This window comes from Hylobates moloch, unplaced genomic scaffold, assembly GCF_009828535.3.
Source record: "Hylobates moloch isolate HMO894 unplaced genomic scaffold, HMol_V3 SCAFFOLD_4, whole genome shotgun sequence".
Classification (NCBI taxonomy): Eukaryota; Metazoa; Chordata; class Mammalia; order Primates; family Hylobatidae; genus Hylobates; species Hylobates moloch.
This window is the reverse complement of record NW_026652279.1, coordinates 49,690,681-49,708,640: the sequence shown is the minus strand read 5'-3', so window position 1 is coordinate 49,708,640 and position 17,960 is coordinate 49,690,681. Positions and strand designations below refer to the sequence as shown.

General features: G+C 43.6%; 1 protein-coding gene across 1 annotated transcript in view; it reads left to right on the top strand.

Annotated features, from left to right (window-relative positions):
- The window catches only part of CUNH3orf52 (chromosome unknown C3orf52 homolog), a 32,496-nt gene extending 15,188 nt beyond the window's left edge, over nucleotides 1-17,308 (top strand). The window contains exons 3-6 of the mRNA XM_032150203.3: nucleotides 1,684-1,811; nucleotides 8,616-8,686; nucleotides 12,025-12,206; nucleotides 15,735-17,308. Of these exons, the coding sequence (XP_032006094.1) occupies nucleotides 1,684-1,811; nucleotides 8,616-8,686; nucleotides 12,025-12,206; nucleotides 15,735-15,739 (386 nt within the window). The 3' untranslated portion in view covers nucleotides 15,740-17,308. The remainder of the gene's footprint in view (nucleotides 1-1,683; nucleotides 1,812-8,615; nucleotides 8,687-12,024; nucleotides 12,207-15,734) is intronic.
- Nucleotides 17,309-17,960: the final 652 nt, after the last annotated feature.

Genomic DNA, 17,960 nt, shown 5'->3' with positions numbered 1-17,960 from the left:
GATTCAACAATTTTGCTAGGAGGATACACAGGACTCAGCATGTAGTCCTACTGATCACTATGATCTATTACAGCAAAAGGATACATTACATCAAATGATTAATTACAGCAAAATCCAGAGAAAACCAGGAGCAAGCTTTCAAGTGTCATCTCTCAATGGAGTTGCACCAGACCTGTTTAATTCCTCCAGCGATAGACTGTGACAACACATGTGAGATCTCATCTACTAGGGAAGCTTATTAGAGATTCAGTGCCCAGGGTTTTCACTGGAGGTTGGTCATATACGTAGCCTCTGCCTACTATGCACCAAAAATCCAGACTGTCAGAAGGAAAGGAGATGTTAGCCACATTGTACAAACAGTTGAGGCACAGTGAGCCCCTCTCATCAGTGGAAAATCCAGGTTCTCAGACACTAGCCAGGACCAATTTCGAGGAGGCATTTCTTATGCTAGCAATCTCAGACCTGCTGTATTAACTCTTTTCTGCACATTCCTTGCTCCTAATGCCTCATATCTCCAGATGTCCTCACAGAATAAGTAACAGGAATACCAGGAATCTTCCTCCTTTTTACCTGTCCTTCCATCTCAAACACTGAATTTATTCCACTATGGTCTTAAAGTCTATGGCAATATAAGCACCTGGTTCCTCCCTCCTACGCCTTTCTCAGGGCCAGAGAGGTGGTCTCCTGTGTGGGGCCAGCTGGTGAGGCTGGCGTGGAGCCAGGGGAGCATAATTAGCACACTAGTGCTAGCTTCTGGCGCCTGGCCCCTCACTTTGTGTGATTTTCCTTTAGTTCCAACTACTTAAAAATCAATTAGATAGCGGTCATTAAACACAAGCAGCAACACATAACTAATTGTCCCAGGAATGTAATTCCTACACACCCTGGGGCTCTGAGTATAGTTTAGCTTTCCTTCTGCAAGCAGAGCATGTCAACATACCTGTCCTGTGAGACATAGTCTAGAGCGATGGCTTCATGCTCATCCTCTGTCTTCCTGGGGAGACTTCAAGACATGAACTCGCAAGCTCATTTTCTAGTCCCACCTCTGTTGTTTGGGTCAATGATGTCACTTCTTCATGGTGGTCTTTGCCAGCACAGAACTGGGAGGTGAGTCAATGCAGTTGCTTGCTCCCACTTTCTGTCCTCCATCACTCATTGTTTTAGGTAAATTTGTCAACACTCTGGGTCTGTTTTCCCATTTATAAAATGTAAATGATTTCAGAACTGAGTCTATAAATATACCTTGACCCTAATACATGCTAATTCATTGAACTGAACAATTCCTGCACACCCTGGGGCTCTGAGTATAGTTTAGCCACCCCCACTGTCTCCCAGTACCTGCCTTGACACCTGTGTACCTAGCTAAGCTGCAGGTTCAGTCTAATAAGGAAGTTCATATTCTTCCTACTCCCTCGGGCCCTTTCTCCAGTCTGTATTCAGTGGAATCTGAGACCCCTTTGCCATAAAACAAACTTTTTATTTTGATGGAGGCAAACTCCTGTATTTTACTCAATTTTACTGAGTGGAGAAAGCATTTCTGCTTATACTTGCTTGCTGTGTTCAGCCTTTACCCTTGATGGTCATAGTTATGTTTAAGTATGGCAGTCAATGGAATAAATAAGTTATTATTATATGCAGGTGTTTACTTTTGTTTTTCATTTCCACCTCCCCTACTCTCTTTAGTAACTTATGTTGATGAAGATGAAAATGAAATACTTGAATTATCATCAAATAAAACATTCTTCGTCATGCTGAAGATTCCAGAGGAGTGTGTTGCTCAAGAGGAATTGCCTCACCTGCTCACCGAAAGGGTAATTCCATCTTATGTATTGCCTAAGGAGTTCTTGACATTAGAATATGAGTTTTGCTAGAATAATTGGCGTAGAGCTATAGAGTAAGTAGCTTCAATTTTGGATTCTTTGTCTGGATTTTAGCAGAAAATGATGCTTATAAATATATTTTATGACCAAATACCACATGTTCTCACTTACAAGTGGAAGCTAAATGATAAGAACACGTAGACACGAAGAGAGGAACAGACACTGGGGCCTACTTAAGGGCGGAGGGTGGGAAGAGGGAGAGGAGCAGAAAAAAAAATAACTATTGGGTACTAGGCTTAGTACCTGGGTGACAAAATAATCTGTACAACAAGCCGCCATGACATGAGTTTACCTATATAACAAACATGCACATGTATTCTCCTGAGCCTAAAATAAAACTTTGTTAAAAAAGTAAGTAAATGTCTTTACTGTAGTGCAAAGCCAGAGAGAAGAGTCCTGGCCTCCAGCTGCATAAATGCTGGAGGACACTGTTCTTTTACTACCTCAGGTCCTATATTTAATTCAACCTGTAGTATTCATTGAGGGTCTGTAATGTGCTAGACAGCGTGCCAAGTGACAGGGCCACATTGTCTGTGCCTTCAGTGGTCTCACAGTCCAAGCACAGGAAATAACTAAAAAGATAGTTTTATAATAGTGTGATATGTTCTAGTGTGTTTTACAACGGCAAAGGAGGGGCATCTGAGCTACCTGAGGTGAAGATGAAGGCATGAAAGGCCGTTTAGTGAAGTGATGCTCAGGATGAGTTTTGAAATGAGGTAGGAATTGTTCTAAATAAAAAAGCATGGGACATTAAAGGATCTGCAAAGTAGTGTACTGTGGCCTTCCCATGCTTTGTGGTGACAGCTTGCAGAGATGAGGCTAAAAAGGAAGGCAGGGGTCAGGTCATGAAGGCTTTCCCACTCTTCGGTAAGGCACCAAAATATTTTAATCAGCAGATTGACACAGTTAGATTTTTCCTTTTAGCCTTTCTGTGTTTTGGTGGAGAAAGCCAGGAGGAAGAGATCAGTTAGAAGGTGTTACAATGGTCCAGGTGAGAAATGAGGGAGGCTTGAACTAGGGCAGTGTCAGGAAAATAAGGAAGATTTGCGTGAGATTTAAGAGGTATTCTTACTCAACAAGAGTCCGTGACTGATTGGGTGGTGGTGAGGAGAGCATGACTGCAAGCTCCAGTTAAGTGATTGGGCAGATGGATGGCGGTGTCGGTCATGAGGTGAGAAACCCATGAGAATGAACCCTCTGTGGAAGGTGGAAGCTCTGCAGCCAGACTAGGACGGTTGGGTGGGGCATCCTGATCATCCTGTCAAAGACAGAGTGGTTCACAGCCAGATCCAGAAATTTTGATAAGAAAATCTAGGCAAGAGCAGCCTGCCCTCCATTAGATTCTTCTCTGCCATTGCTAGGTTGAATGGAGTGAGTGCTGTTTATCTAACTTCCATTCGATTTGATTCCTACAAAAGCTCCTGAAGAGGCGATTCCATCCAGGTCACATCAGAGTCAGTTTCTGGGTACCCATGCATGAGATTTAATTGCTTCTTTTATCACAGGAGTTGGTATCCTGTGATGATTACTCCAGGTTTCTCTTTCTCCTTCTCTTCATTTATATCTTTAAATTTTTTTAGGTTGTTTAAATTTATTTATTTATTTTTATTTTTTATTCCATAGGTTTTGGGGGACCAGGTGGGATTTGGTTACATGAATAAGTTCTTTAGTGGTGATTTCTGAGATTTTGGTGTACCCATTACCCAAGCAGTGTACACTGTACCCAATTTGTCCTCTTTTATCCCTCACCCCCACCACCCTTTCCCTCAAATCCCTGAAGTCTCTTCATTTATGTCTTGTCTTCAGCTCCCTTTTCTCGTTTCCTTCCACCTGCTTCCTGGGGCAAGTTGCTGAGTGAGACACTTCTTGTTACTTTCCTCTTGGCTGCTTTTTTAATGGAGAGGTTTTGCATTTTCTGAGCAGAAATAAGATGAGTCAGCATCCACATGTGTCACCTGTTGCAGAGTAGACTGTCTATTTCAAAGGTAAATGAATGTTCATTTTTCATTTTACAACCATATATCTTGCACAGAGTCAGATACGAGGAAATTCTCTGGGTATTTTGAGCTCATCACTAGGTAGTGGCAAAGGAACAGGGACTGACATCGATGGCTGTGGTGGGTCCACAGATTCCTTTGAGCCAGTTTCTTCTCTGATAAATGGAAACCAGTGCACGTTCTCTGTATACCTCAGGTGCAAATGAGATTACGTAAAAATAACTTGAGAAACATTTTAAAAGAATTATCTTATTTACAGATGATCAAAGTAAGGCATAGTGAGGTGACAGATTCCTGCCCTTCATTTATCAACCAAATATGCTCAGGAACAAAAATTAGCACCTAAAGGTACTGCTGTCTTATTGTCAGGTTAATAACTCCTTTCTTCCATTAGGTCAAGTTTCAGAAGTTTCTGGATATAAAAGGTAAATGGAAGTGCGTATTTGTGGAGGAAAAACTATTTTTTTCTCTATACCCACATTCAATGCAGAACAATTCTTTGGCCGTGTGTGTGTGTGTGTGTGTGTGTGTGTGTGTGTGTTTCCACACCAACCAATTATCTGCCACCAGCTGGATGTCTTGCAATCCAGTTCAATTCTGACATGATCTGCCTGGAGTTAGTGCGGACCCCACAGTTTAAGGGTTCAGCCCCACAAAACTTCCCTCATTTAAGATGCCAGTTGCGGGAGGCTGAGGCAAGAGAATGGTGTGAACCTGGGAGGTGGAGCTTGCAGTGAGCCGAGACTGTACCACTGCACTCCAGCCTGGGCAACAGAGCGAGACTCCGTTTCAAAAAAAAGATGCCAGTTACAAGTCTAGGTTGTCACTTGTGCTTCTGACCAACCAGCTGCAAATCAGAGGTTTCTAAAATCCCCCCGCCTTGGGTTTGATTATTTGCTAGAATGGCTCACAGAGCTCAGGGAAGCATTACATTTATGGGCACACTGCAGAGAATAGAGGATATCAAAAGCCAGATGAAAAGGTACATAGGGTGGACATGTGGGATGGAACGGGGGTGTCCATGTCTTTTCAGGTGTGCCACTCTCCCTTGTAAATGTGTTCAGCCACCTGGGAGCTCTCCAAACTCTGTCTTTTAGGATTTTTGTGGAGATTTCATCACATCGGCATGATAGATTATTAGCTTGCTCTCCAGCCTCTCTCCGCTCCGGAGGATGGGGGTGGAGGTGGAGCCAAAAGCTTTAGATTTCTTCTTCTTCTTCTTCTTTTTTTTTTTTTTTCTTGAGACAGTTTTCACTATATTGCCTGGGCTGATATCAAGCTCCTGGCCTCAAGCGATTCTCCCTCCTCAGTCTCCCGAGTTGCTGGGATTACATGCGTGCACTATCCCACTCCACCACACTGGCTGAAAGTTCCAAGCTTCTAGCTGCGCCTTGGTCTTTCTGATGATCAGCCCCCATCCAGCAGCCCGCCAAGAGTTGCCTCATCAGGAATAAAGACACTCCTATAACCCAGGAAACTGCAAGAGATTTAGGAGCAGGTCTGTGGCAGGAGCTGGGGTAAAGACCAAATGTCAGAGTAAAAGATGTACCCGGCACCCCTGTCACTCAGGAAGTAACAAGGGTTTTAGGAATTCTGTGCCAGGAACTGGGGCAGAGACTAAACAGTATACATATTGTTATTATATCACAGTACTGGAACTTTATGCCCTTTCCCTTGACTTTTCTGAACACAGGCCCTGCCATGTGTCACTGCCACAGTGTTTTCCTCTCAGGGTTGGGGCCGTTACTCTGCTTAAGCCAGCCTGTTAGTTACATGTGAACTACCACACCCTGTGCATGGGTTAGGAGTTAATGATGGCACCTCTCTTATTCTGGAAGCTGGTCTCTAATTAGCCACTGCATCAGACTCAGCTAATTAACTCGCTGAACTCCTTGCTCAGTTTGCACCAAGCCTCATAGACATTGTGTGGGAGACACCAGACTAAGTGTTGAGGAACCCCCCTATTTCACTTCTTTGGGCCAAAAGTGGACAGTGTGACTAACAGGTCCCCAAATGTAAATATGTCCTAAGGACAGCAGAGGAGCATGATCAAAAAGAATCTTCGAGTGAACACTAAAAATGATCTAGTCGACCACTCCATATGTTACCTTAAAATTTTAACTTAAAAATTTGCTGAAAGCCTGTTATGTGCAAAACACTGTGCTGGGCCCTAAAGATTAATAAAGGAAAGAAGGGAAGGAGGAAGCAGAGAAGACTGGAAGGAAGGATAAATATCACTCTTGCCATAGGAAGCTCAATCCAAAAGGAAGAGAGAGACACGAGTGCTTGACATTAGTGCTTGAAAAGATTCTCCTCTACAGCATCCTCATCCTCCTCCCCATCACAGCATCCCTGTGAAAGCTGCTTTCCTAGTTCCTGAGTTTTCTAAATGACTGTCAGCCTATCGGCAACATCCTGTGCATTGGGGCTTAAGAGCTGTACGATGACCCAGTCATTTTCTCTGAAAGTTTTTGTCACTTTAAGCTTCTTTCCTCCTTGATATTCAGGAGACACTTTCCTTCACTGTATATATATCAATTTCTTCTTCACTGGGTAGTGTGGTAAGATGGGAAGAAGCTGGTTTTTAGTGTTCATAACACGTAGGATTGAATTTTGGCTTCTCCATTTACTAGCACAGTGACTGGGACAGGTTTTCTTCATCTCATGGAATGGAGTGCTGTTTAATTTTCCAGTAAAAAGGGGAGATATATTAATGCCTGTTTTGCCAGGTTTTTATAAAGATCACATCAATAATGACAAGATTAGAAGAGCAGAAATAGCAGGCACTCTCATCTTTTGTTCTCTCTTTGAGAGATGGGTTGTACATGTTGAGTTAAATGGGAGTGTATTGTGGAAGTGCAGCGTCCTTGACATTCCATATGGAGTTGAGGGGAAACAGGGTAAGCTCCCCATAGGGCACTGCTGTTTTTTGTATGTTCGACTGCTTGTTATTGAAAAAAGTGATAGGTCATTAAGCCATAATGGCTGTAGCTGGGGATGGCACATGTTCCTAGTACTACTAGTTTAGGATTCAGATTTCTGAAACACAACTACTCAATGCCTGGGAAAAGACACTTGTAACATAATATCAACAACTAGTATCCAGAATATGAAACTAACCACTTCAGATAGATAAGAAAAAGATAGGTGGGGCGCGGTGGCTCACGCTTGTAATCCCAGCACTTTGGGAGGCCGAGGCAGGCGGATCACAAGGTCAAGAGATCGAGACCACGGTGAAACCCCGTCTCTACTAAAAATACAAAAAAAAATTAGCCGGGTGTGGTGGCGGGCGCCTGTAGTCCCAGCTACTTGGAGAGGCTGAGGCAGGAGAATGGCGTGAACCCGGGAGGCGGAGCTTGCAGTGAGCCGAGATTGCGCCACTGCACTCCAGCCTGGGCGACAGAGCGAGACTCCGTCTCAAAAAAAAAAAAAAAGACAGAAAGCCAAGAGAAGTAAAGGAAATGAGTGAGAAATTCAGAGATGAGAAGTCCCAAAGAGTTAATAAACATATGAAAAGATGTTCAACCTCACTAGTAAGCGAGGCAGTACAAATTAAAACAACGTGAAATGGATATGCATACATTGCTGGGAGGGGTGGGAAAGGGAGAACAATTTTGTGAAGTTGGAAATGCACCTACCCTTAAACCCAACAATTCCTTTTCTTGGCATATGCCCATTGGAAACTCCTGCGTGTCCAAGAAGAGATGCATGGAGACATTAAGGATGATTGCTTCAGCATAAGTTGTGATAGGGGAAAATTGGGAATAGTGCATGTGATCATCAGTAGAGGAGTGGATAGGCTGGTATACTCATTTAAAGGAAATCTGTGCAGGAGTTAGGTGAACGCCTTTCATTGAGATTTACTTTATGGGTAAATCTTAAATGTAATTTTGAGTGAAAAAAAGCAAGTTTTAGAAGATTATGTAGAATATGATGCCTTTTGTTTGAATAAAAACACAAATTATATTTTGTTATGATTACATAAGTAAGTAGTAATTTGTAAAAATATGCAAAGAAAGGATGCATGCCAGCTTCAGAATGATGGTTAGTACTAAGGAAGAGAGAGAGGAGGAACTGAATAGTATGTAGGAGTCACTTTAGCTTTATTTTGTTTCTTAAATTAAAGGGCCGAACCCTGTATAGCAAATGTGAAGACATGAAAGCTAGGTAGTGGAAACACAGGTGTCATTATTTTTTATGATGCTTGCAATATTTCATGCATAAAATAAAGCCTCCATATTTTGCAGTTCCCCTCTTTGTCTCTTTGTCCAGGGGATGTGCTAGACCCATGGCTTAGCATGGCTGTTTGTCTTTACACTGAAGCGCTGGAGAAGGGAGAAAGAAGCCCTGGGCTAAGCAATGTCCCAGGTGCTAAGTGGTCTGTGCTGCTGCTGTCCAGCAGCCATTTTGGGGTCTTCTCTTCTCTCCTTCCCATGGTCTGTGAGGTCTGTGTGGGCTCCAGCTGCTGACATTCTCACCACTATGGCCACAGGGTGCCATTGCAACTTCTGAGAGAAACTGAGTCATTTGGTCCTTATAAATGGAGTTCTTTTGAAGTAGCATTAACTTGAGTTTTGGTTTATGGTGGGCTCAATTCTTGATCCAGAGCTTCCAGATAAGTTGATTCCAGGCTACAGTGGAATCTCCTCTGCCTTAGAAACAGCTTTGCTTTGTCAGGTGATGTGTAATATGATCTGTCAGTAATGTGTGTGGTTTAATTTGCTTCTGTTTGTTTTAGCTCACAGATGTGTACAGTACATCGCCCTCTCTGAGTCGTTATTTTACTTCAGTTAAAATAGTGGACTTCAGGTAAGAGTGTGGAACATTACATTTTGCTCTCTTTCTCTGGAAAGAGATCCCCCCACCCCACCCTTCAGCATTTACCTAGCAGGGATTCCCAGAGCCTCAGAGCGTGAAGGGAACCTGTAATAGAATCACAGAATGTCAGTGCTGGGAAGGTCTTTTACACCAACAGGCTCAACTCCCTTATTTTACAAATGAGAAAAAGGAAGCCCAGATTAATGGTATGATTCAACCAGGGCCACACAAAAGAGAGGAAAAGCCAGTCCCAGGTAAACCATTCCTGTTTAACAATGAATGCTCAAATAAGCTAAGGGTAGAAGTAGAAATAGATCTCAGGTCGTGCTGTGATGTGAGTGATATATGTATAGGCATTTGCTTTTGAGGAGCACAAGTAATACAGGAGTACATTCTCCTTGTTTAGTATTAAAGATGTAAAGAGGGGCCGGGCGTGGTGGCTCATGCCTGTAATCCCAGCACTTTGGGAGGCCAAGGCGGGTGGATCACTTGAGGTCAGGAGTTCAATACTAGCCTGGTCAACGTGGTGAAACCCCGTCTCTACTAAAAATACAAAAATTAGCCAGGTGTGTTGGTGGGTGCCTCTAATCCCAGCTACTCAGGAGGCCAAGAAGGAGAATCTCTTGAATTTGGAAGGGGAGGTTGCAGTGAGCCGAGATTGCGCCACTGCACTCCAGCCTGAGTGACAGAGCAAGACTCTGTCAAAAAAATAAAAATAAATAAAAATTAAAGAAGACATAAAGAGGTATGCACAGGAAAAGTCTACCTTCTGCCTCCTTTCTTCTCCACTGCCACCACCAATAACTAATGCCATTCCCTTCCATGGAGTTAATAGCTGTCAAGAGTTGAGTGTAATTACTTCTGTTCATGTATCTACCATAGGCACCACAGATACTACACACACATAGGATATACACACCCATATGTATTTTTTATTTTTTAAATTTCCTCCTCATCTTTAATGTTCTTGAGATGGAGGCATCAGGGTGTATGTGTGTAGAGTCCATTTATTATCCTTTTACATCATTGGGACTATTGGAGATGACTTAAAATTTACATCAAAGCTTCATTATCCATTATGCCTGAGATGTCTCTGGAATATGACCATCAAAAGTTGTATTATATTGAGATTCCCCTTTCAAACTGTAAGTTCTCCAAACCCTAATATTAGCAGACCTGGGAGGGGAGGCACATAAAGCAGGCGGTAGGTAGCACCATGGTGTGGGGCCAAACAGACTTGAAGTGTACAGATACATACGGTGCAGGCTGCCTTTGATCTCCTTCTTTAAAGACCCCCAATGGGCTGGGCATGGTGGCTCACACCTGTAATCCCAGCACTTTGGGAGGCCGAGGCAGGCAGATCACGAGGTCATGAGATTGAGAGCATCCTGGCCAACATGGTGAAACCCCGTCTCTACTAAAAATACAAAAATTAGCTGGGCGTGGTGGCACGTGCCTGTAAACCCAGCTACTTGGGAGGCTGAGGCAGGAGAATTGCTTGAACCAGGGAGTCACAGTTTGCAGTGAGTTGAGATGGCACCATTGCACTCCAGCCTGTGACACAGAGAGACTCAAAGGAGACAAAACAAAACAGACCCAATGTACATGGTACTTATGGTGACATCTCTGCACTTTATTTCAAGAAGTCCAGACAGAGGTTCTAAAGTATTGAATTGAGGAAGAAAAGCCATTGCTTCCCAAAGGGTGCTGCTGCACATGGGCGGGAGGCGGCTAAATCCCTGGCACATGCGTTTGTGTCTACAGGGGCATCGTGACCTCAGCCCTGGACTGGCCCAGCTAGAACCTGGAAAAATGCCCTTTGGTTATCGGCTGCTAGACTCACTCCAGTGGTGGACAGCTGGGCGAAAGGCCCTGAAAATTGCTCTTTTCTCAAAATAGCCTTATGTAAATTTACCCTGTGACCTTCCATGGGGGATTAGGATAGGCTGGCCAGGCCAGGCTAGGTGGCCTGATTTTCCTATTCAGCTTCTGACCTAGTCTTCTGAAAGTCAGACTCTGGCCCTCTTCATTAGCCAGCCCAGGTCCTTGCCCCTGGGAATGCAGGGTGGCTGGCTGTGTAGGTGTTGATCATCATTAGCGATAATTAGAGGGCAGAGCTCAGGGAACAAGTTATGACACCTGCGAACTAGGGTAGCTGGATTGCAGTTTGAAAGTGCATTTTTCGGCCCTCCTGTAGTGGCATCCTTGAAACTATGAGTTTCTTCAGAGTCCTGACTCTCCATTATTCATTTGATCTGCAGGATCTGGCACATCTCCCAGCCATAGTAGAGTTTATAAACTCAATTGTCAGCCACCTTGTAAGATCCAAGAGTATCGGCCTATGTGACCTGTGGCCAGAAGAGGGAGCTCTTTGCCTATCCTTGGCAAGGGCAGTGGCCTGATTCACACTAATGGGACTGGTGCATCTGCAAAACTTCCCCAAGGTGGTAGTCTCAGATGTGGCCTCCTGCTCATTATTTTATTGCTGGTTTTTAATCTGGCCCATCTTGAACAAAAGTTATAGGATAACTATGAATAAACTAATTGTTGAAGTAGCATTTAAAAAGTAGCATTAGACACTAATTAATGGAGGGTAGCCCTTGATTATTTTTATTTTGGAAATGGGAAAAAATGTTCTAGGAAGATGAAAATGCCCTTTCCTTAGGTCCCATTACTGAGAGTTACAGGACTTGGTTATCTTGCCCTAGGGGCCTCTGGAAATGGGACAGAAAAGTTTTTCACTTTGGGGACAAACTAGGGAAGCCTGATTTGTTGCTGATACATAGGGTGGTCTCTGTCAACGTTCAGAAGTTCTGGACCCAGCCAATGGTAGGAAACTTTGGCTGTGCCTTAAACATTTTTATAGGTCAAATAAAGAATTGGTTAAACTAAATATCCCTGTCACACCTTTGTGGGGGCAATGCTGAGAACATGAAGAAGGAACGTGTGTGGAGAAAAGGGGAGGCTTCCCTGGCTTGCCTTAAGGGATGAAGGCTGGGGTTGGGACAGATGATGGGTCAAGCCTGGGATCTTCTCAGCATCTTGACCGGAGATGGGCTGCACCTCTCCCTCTGATGGCCTCTCCCAGTGGATCCCTAGACGATGGGTACTGGGTGGAAGGAGGAGGTTAGGATCACCTCAACTTTTTGTGATGAATCTATGGAAGAGGATTCTTATAGGACAGTATGTTCTTCCAAGACAGAACATTCTTTGCTATTTTGTACTGGAAGAACATGCAAAACTAAAAAAAAAAAGTTATTCCTTAAATTCATGTCTTGAGTTGCAGTATGATGCTGTTTATGTTTTAATGTCTCTGGTTTGCCTTTCAGTGGTGAAAATGCCACAGTAATGTATGACCTGCAATTTGGGGTTCCATCAGATGATGAAAATTTTATGAAGTATATGATGAGTGAGGAGTTGGTGCTGGGCGTTTTGCTACAGGATTTCCATGATCAGCATATACCTGGTTGTGAGAGTCTGGGGCTTGATCCAGCGTCACTCTTGCTCTGTGGTAAGTAGAGCAAGTCAAGAAGTCAGAGTTGTGACAGTAAACAGGTGAACCAGATTAGGGTCAAATTGGCTTGGTTCGATTTGGCAACTGTGGTGACTTGGTACTGTGTCAGACTATTCATTTATTCACTCATCCCCTCAGCACATGGTGTTGCTGTGAGGTGATGTTCCCCTCTCTGTGGAGGCTACACAGTCCGTGCCCTCCATAATTAGACAGTGTAGTTGGGGAGCAATTATGGAAAAGATGATTCAACTATAAAGATGAACATTGCTACATGTTTCCTCATGCAGTTCACCCACATTCTAAGCCCTGTATCCTACTTTACAACATGATTAGCAACCTTTATGGAGATACTGTGGTTTCACAAGAGAAGTAAGAATTGAAGAATTGGAAATAAATTATACAGCTAAATTGCTGAAAGAGTATCTCAATATGGGGAACCTATTTCTTTTTCTGTTGAAGGCCACTGAGACCATTAAGAAATTAATAGAGGGGTATACAAAGACGAGTTTATTCCTTTACTTAGAAAATTTTGACAAATTTACTCGTCAACTTTTAAAATGAAGAACAGAACAAGGAAATAGATACGTTGTTTAATAAATGTAACAAACACCCCATTTATCAGAATCTGAGAACTTTTGACACTTGGAACAAAACCTGACAGAAAGGAAGGTCAGAAGGCCAAATGGCTTCAAGCCCTCAAAATGTCTTTCCATTGCTTTGTAGTGAAGCTCTGGCCTTTGCTGCTGATCTCACTTTCTGATACCTTGCTCGGAGGCTTGTTTGCTCTTATTTAGCCCATAATGCCAACAATCTTGAATATTTTATGTTCTCATCCACAGTCCATCAGAATCACTTTCTCCACATTAGTAGGTTCTCGGTAAATACTAGTTGAATGAATGAAAGGCAAATTAGGAGTAGTTGTGGTTGGCAGCAGGTGCATTAACGGTCTAGAATCAAAAGCATGGAACAGGGGGTTAAAAGCACAAGTGTTGGTGCATAGTACAAGACAAGGTGTTTATTATGATGATGACACTGTCTCTTGAGGATGAGAGGCAACAGTAATGTTGGCCTAAGAAGGCAGAACGTTATGTAAAACAGTTCTTAAGAATGCCATTCAGAAGGCCAAATTTTAGCTCACTGGAAAAGTCTCATAACTGGAGATCTTCCTCACAGAGCATCCTGAATAAAGTGTGTCTGTGGGTCAGGCAGACACTATATGTGTGTGGAGTGAAGAGACTGTGCCCCAATTACAGGAATTTTAAAAAGAAAAAAAAAGGCCAGACGTGGTGGCTCACGCCTGTAATCTCAGCACTTTGGGAGGCCGAGGCAGGTGGATCACCTGAGGTCAGGAGTTCGAGACAAGCCTGGCCAACATGGCGGAACCCCATCTGTACTAAAAATACAAAAATTAGCTGAGCATGGTGGCAGGTGCTTGTAATACCAGCTACTCGGGAGGCTGAGGCAGGAGAATCGCTTGAACCTGGGAGGCGGTGGTTGCGGTGAGCCGAGATCGTGCCATTGCACTCCAGCCTGGGTGACAAGAGTGAAACTCCGTTTCAAAAGAAAAAAAAAAAACCACAAACCTTTAGCCTCCTCCTGTGTAAAGAGGCCTGCGATGCCTGTGGGGGCTGCTGCTGTGGTGTGGTTGGTCTTGATTTTCTTAGGCCCCTTGCAAAAATTGTTACTGGCTCTTTCCAAATGGAGGCCAGGGAGGTGGGCAGAGGTCTGAGGAAAGGTTTAAGAGGCCTCCGAGGCTGAGAGGTTCAAACAGCACAGGATAAAGGGCAGACTGCTTGTGAGGCCTGAGGAGGGCTCCCAGAAGACCCTGAGCTTGGCCAAAGAGACTCAGCTGCTTCCCCAGGGCTTGGTGCTCCAGCAGGTGCTGGGAAGGCAGCTGTGAGTGAAACAAAGTCTCTGCTCTTCTGGAAATTGCATGCTTTCTCTCAGACATTTCTTCTGACGGGACATGCTGAGAAAATGTGGGGTTTTCTGTGACCCCGTGTCCCACTTTGCAGAGCATCAATGTGCAATATTTGAGCCATTTTATGTTTTCAGAATGTGAGTGTCACTGCCCTCTCAAAGGGAAGGGTGCACAGAGAAGCAGTTGGGAAGCGAGGAAAGAAGAGGGACTCATCGCAGGCATGCAGGCAGATGGGGGATGAGCTCAGAGGCAAACTCTAGAGAAAGGGAAGATGTGTCAGGGAGAGGCCCAGGGCCCTGGGAGGGACCAAGAGGGATGGAGTGAGTTCGTATGCCAGCTTCCACGTGCCCATGGGCTGTGGGCTTGGGGGATTACTATCCCCGCCCTGTGATTACCTGGGCAACTAGTTTCCCACAATGGTAATGTTCTTAGTCTTCAAAGAACAAAGATTCTTAAAATTGTTTGGTTTGTGTGCCCCTTAGAGAATTTGAAGACAGCTGTGTACCTTCTCCCCAGGAAAAAAAAAATATACCTACTTCTCCCCACAACACAAAATTGTACAGACAATTTCAGGGATTCCAAGTATTTCCCTGAGCCCAGCCTGTGGTCCATTTGGGGTTTGTAAATGTGCACTTTAGAAGCAGAATCCAAAATTAGATTGCAATTTAGATTCCTGAGGAGTTTTGTGTGTGTTTGCTTCTCATTCCCTAATTTGGAAATATGGCGATTATTTTGACCTGACTGCATGCATATTGGGATGCCTTATAAAAATAAAAACTTTCCTTAAAATATAATGATAAAGGAATTTTTTAAGTCCATCGTCCCTCACCCTTCCCTATCTTTGATCTTCTTTACCTCCTAGATGAGTGGGGCCCTGGGCTAGGAGGGGGAAGTCTGTTTTACAAAGGTCAAAGAATAGGTCAGCATCATGAGTTATTTTGGACACAGAGGAGGTACTTGGTACTGTTCTCACATGGGAAGGAGTCAGCTAGTAGACTGAGTAGGGAAAAAAGGCAAAACCAGGATCTTTGTGAGAGAGAAGAGGAAAAAAACCCCAGGTAGGGAGAATAGTGAATCTTGTTGGTCCTGTCGGTGGTGGTGAGGCTGGACTGCTGGTCTGTAGACCCCGGCGGGCTCCCCCTGTGTTGTGTCTGCTTGGGGCTTTGCATCTGCACCTGTACCTGTGCCGTAGGGTTCACACCATTTCTCTCATCAGAATTTCTCACAGTGTATTTTACATGTTTTAGAAACGGAAATTTTAGACTTTATGGTTAGATTATGAAAAGGGACTGGATGTTAAAATGTCTTCAGCACCCAAAAACCACATCATCAAAATTATTTCTCATGCATCCTACCCAAACAAATAAGAAACAATAAGTGTGATTTGCCTTTTGAAATGTATTCAGAGCAGTGTGTGTGTGTGTGTGTGTGTGTGTGTGTGTGTGTGTGGACTGAAGACTAAATTTCCTCTGTTAGGAATGTATAAACCTTGCAATTTTATCTAAGATTTTATACTAAAATTCAATGAAATGAAATAAAAACATAAGCATTTAATAATGGTTTTAAAAATCAGTAACTTTCGTTCATCTGTGTTTTCTTTTTAGAATGAAGTGATGGAGGCTGGTCTGTGTCTGAAAGCAGTGCTCCACTGAGTCCTGGAGATGAAGGGAATTCACTCTGTTTTGCAGAAAAGATTATGTGGATTAATTCAGAAGCACCAGCAACAACCAGAGGGGTGGAGACTCCTTTCTCTCCTGATTCTGCAGTCTGGCTCCAAGCCCAGTAAAACAGCTCCCGAGCACTGCTTCAGCTGGGTCCAGTCTTGACAAAGGCGGGAAGCCAGCTAGGGTGGGGGCGATAGGGTCAGCGGGTATGTCCCACTGTGGGAGGTCACTGGTATTCTATTTGTTTTTATTTTGTTTTGTTTTTTGAGACAGGGTCTCGTTCTGTCGCTTAGGCTGGAGTGCGGTGGCGTGATCATGGCTCACTGCTATTCTTGAAGCACTCCACCCATCTGGGCTACTTTTTCTTTAGTGCAGAGGTGCACTGCCTTCTTTTAGGTGGGATCGCATAAGCATGAGCTGGTAGAGCAGGGAGAGGCAGACAGCCAGGTTAGGAAGACTAAGCCAATTATTCACTGAAATCACCCTCCTCCCCTCCCACCATTCAATTTGATCTACCTCTAAGCCAGGCTGTGAAGAAAAGGAAGGCACTTTAGAAGACCTCAGCAGTGTGGTTCTGTGTCTACTTCTATGACCTGTACCTGAGTGTCTTAGCCAACCAGCCTTAGGCACACCACCAAGGTTACTTTGAAATCTATGTATATAGCTAGTTACAGACGGGAGCTATGTGTTTCTTCATTATTTTGCAGCTCCTCGTTGTTGCTGTGATTCCTGAACACCCTTTTTGGAAATATGGGTCCCTGTGAGTTTTGAGCACACTACTATCACTTTGGATAGTCACTCCATTTATATTTTTATAAACTTTCATTAGAGAATCATTAAGGCTGTTTAACATCTGCTCTGGATATTACGCATTGGCTTTTTGTTGCCCAGTGCTACAAACCTTCCTGTAGGACTCAGTGTCTTCAGGCAATGATTGTGTATCCTGTTACAGATGGTTGTGATACAGGAAGAACCACTCTTCTTTGAAAATAAACTGTTGTAAGCTTTTGCCAGCTATTTGGGGGGTAGGAGGAATATTAGCGACTGTGTTGGTTGTCTACAGATACAGAATTGCCTGTTGTGAGGGAACCAAGTGTTTGTTTTGTTGGGAAAAGAAATTTACCAGGAGAAAGAGTTTTGTGCTGTATCGTGAGAGATCTCGTCTGTCAGTTAAATCAGCCCTGGGTTAAAGTCAGTGTGAAGGGCAGCTGTGTGTGGGCACGAGCTAGAGTGTCTGCCTCAGACTAGATCTGACTTGAGTTCTTTATGACCCAGGACTCTGGATAATGTGAATTTGCTTTCCTATTTAACTAGAAGATACATGTACTATAGATCATTGTCTCATTTTAGTGATTGTTCCTCAAACTAGTGAAACTAGTGGATTTCTCTTCTTCCTCTTTATGTTTTACATGTCAAATGTGAACCTTAGTGTATTTGTATTTTGTAGAAAATAATGAAAAATTTTAATGGAGAATGATTTAAAAACATTTACAATACATTATTTTTGCCTCTGTGCTGTTGCATTCCCATTGGCCGAGCTTTGGGCAGGGTTTTTGTTTGTTTTTTGCAGTAAATGGTGTTGAACATAATCTTTTCATTTCCCTTAGGGCAGCTTCCTCTTCTGGGTGAATAAGTTCAAGCCAAGTTTGGCTGGGGCAGCCTGGGTTCTCCTCTCTGTTCCAGCAAAAGCAGGCAGAGGCCATCCCCTCCTCTTTCTCTGAGGCCCTCTCTGGCAGGACTTGCTATCTGAAAGGGCTTGGACTTGAAGGAACAGCCTGTTCATGTCTGGAGGCAGGATTTGATTTTGTTCTTCCCTTCTGCTTTGGAAAGCACCAAGATGCAAGTACCTTGTCTCGGGTTTTGACCATTTGCGAGTCATAGAGAGGACTTTCCATAGGTTTGACTTTTCTGCCCAGATGATATGGAAAAAAACTAACCTTTGTGACTAACATATTTGGCGGGGTTTGAAAAAAAAAAATGGCCCTTGCAAATGCACTGTTCTGCTATAGGAGATAAATCTACTGGTCATCACACATTATGATGAGCATAATGCCTGGTACATAGTGAGGTTTCAATAATTGAAGGATTTGAGAAGAAAACTGCTCTTCTCTGGATGTCACTTAGATATGGATAGAATGGCAACAGCCATATCAGCAGAACCTGCTC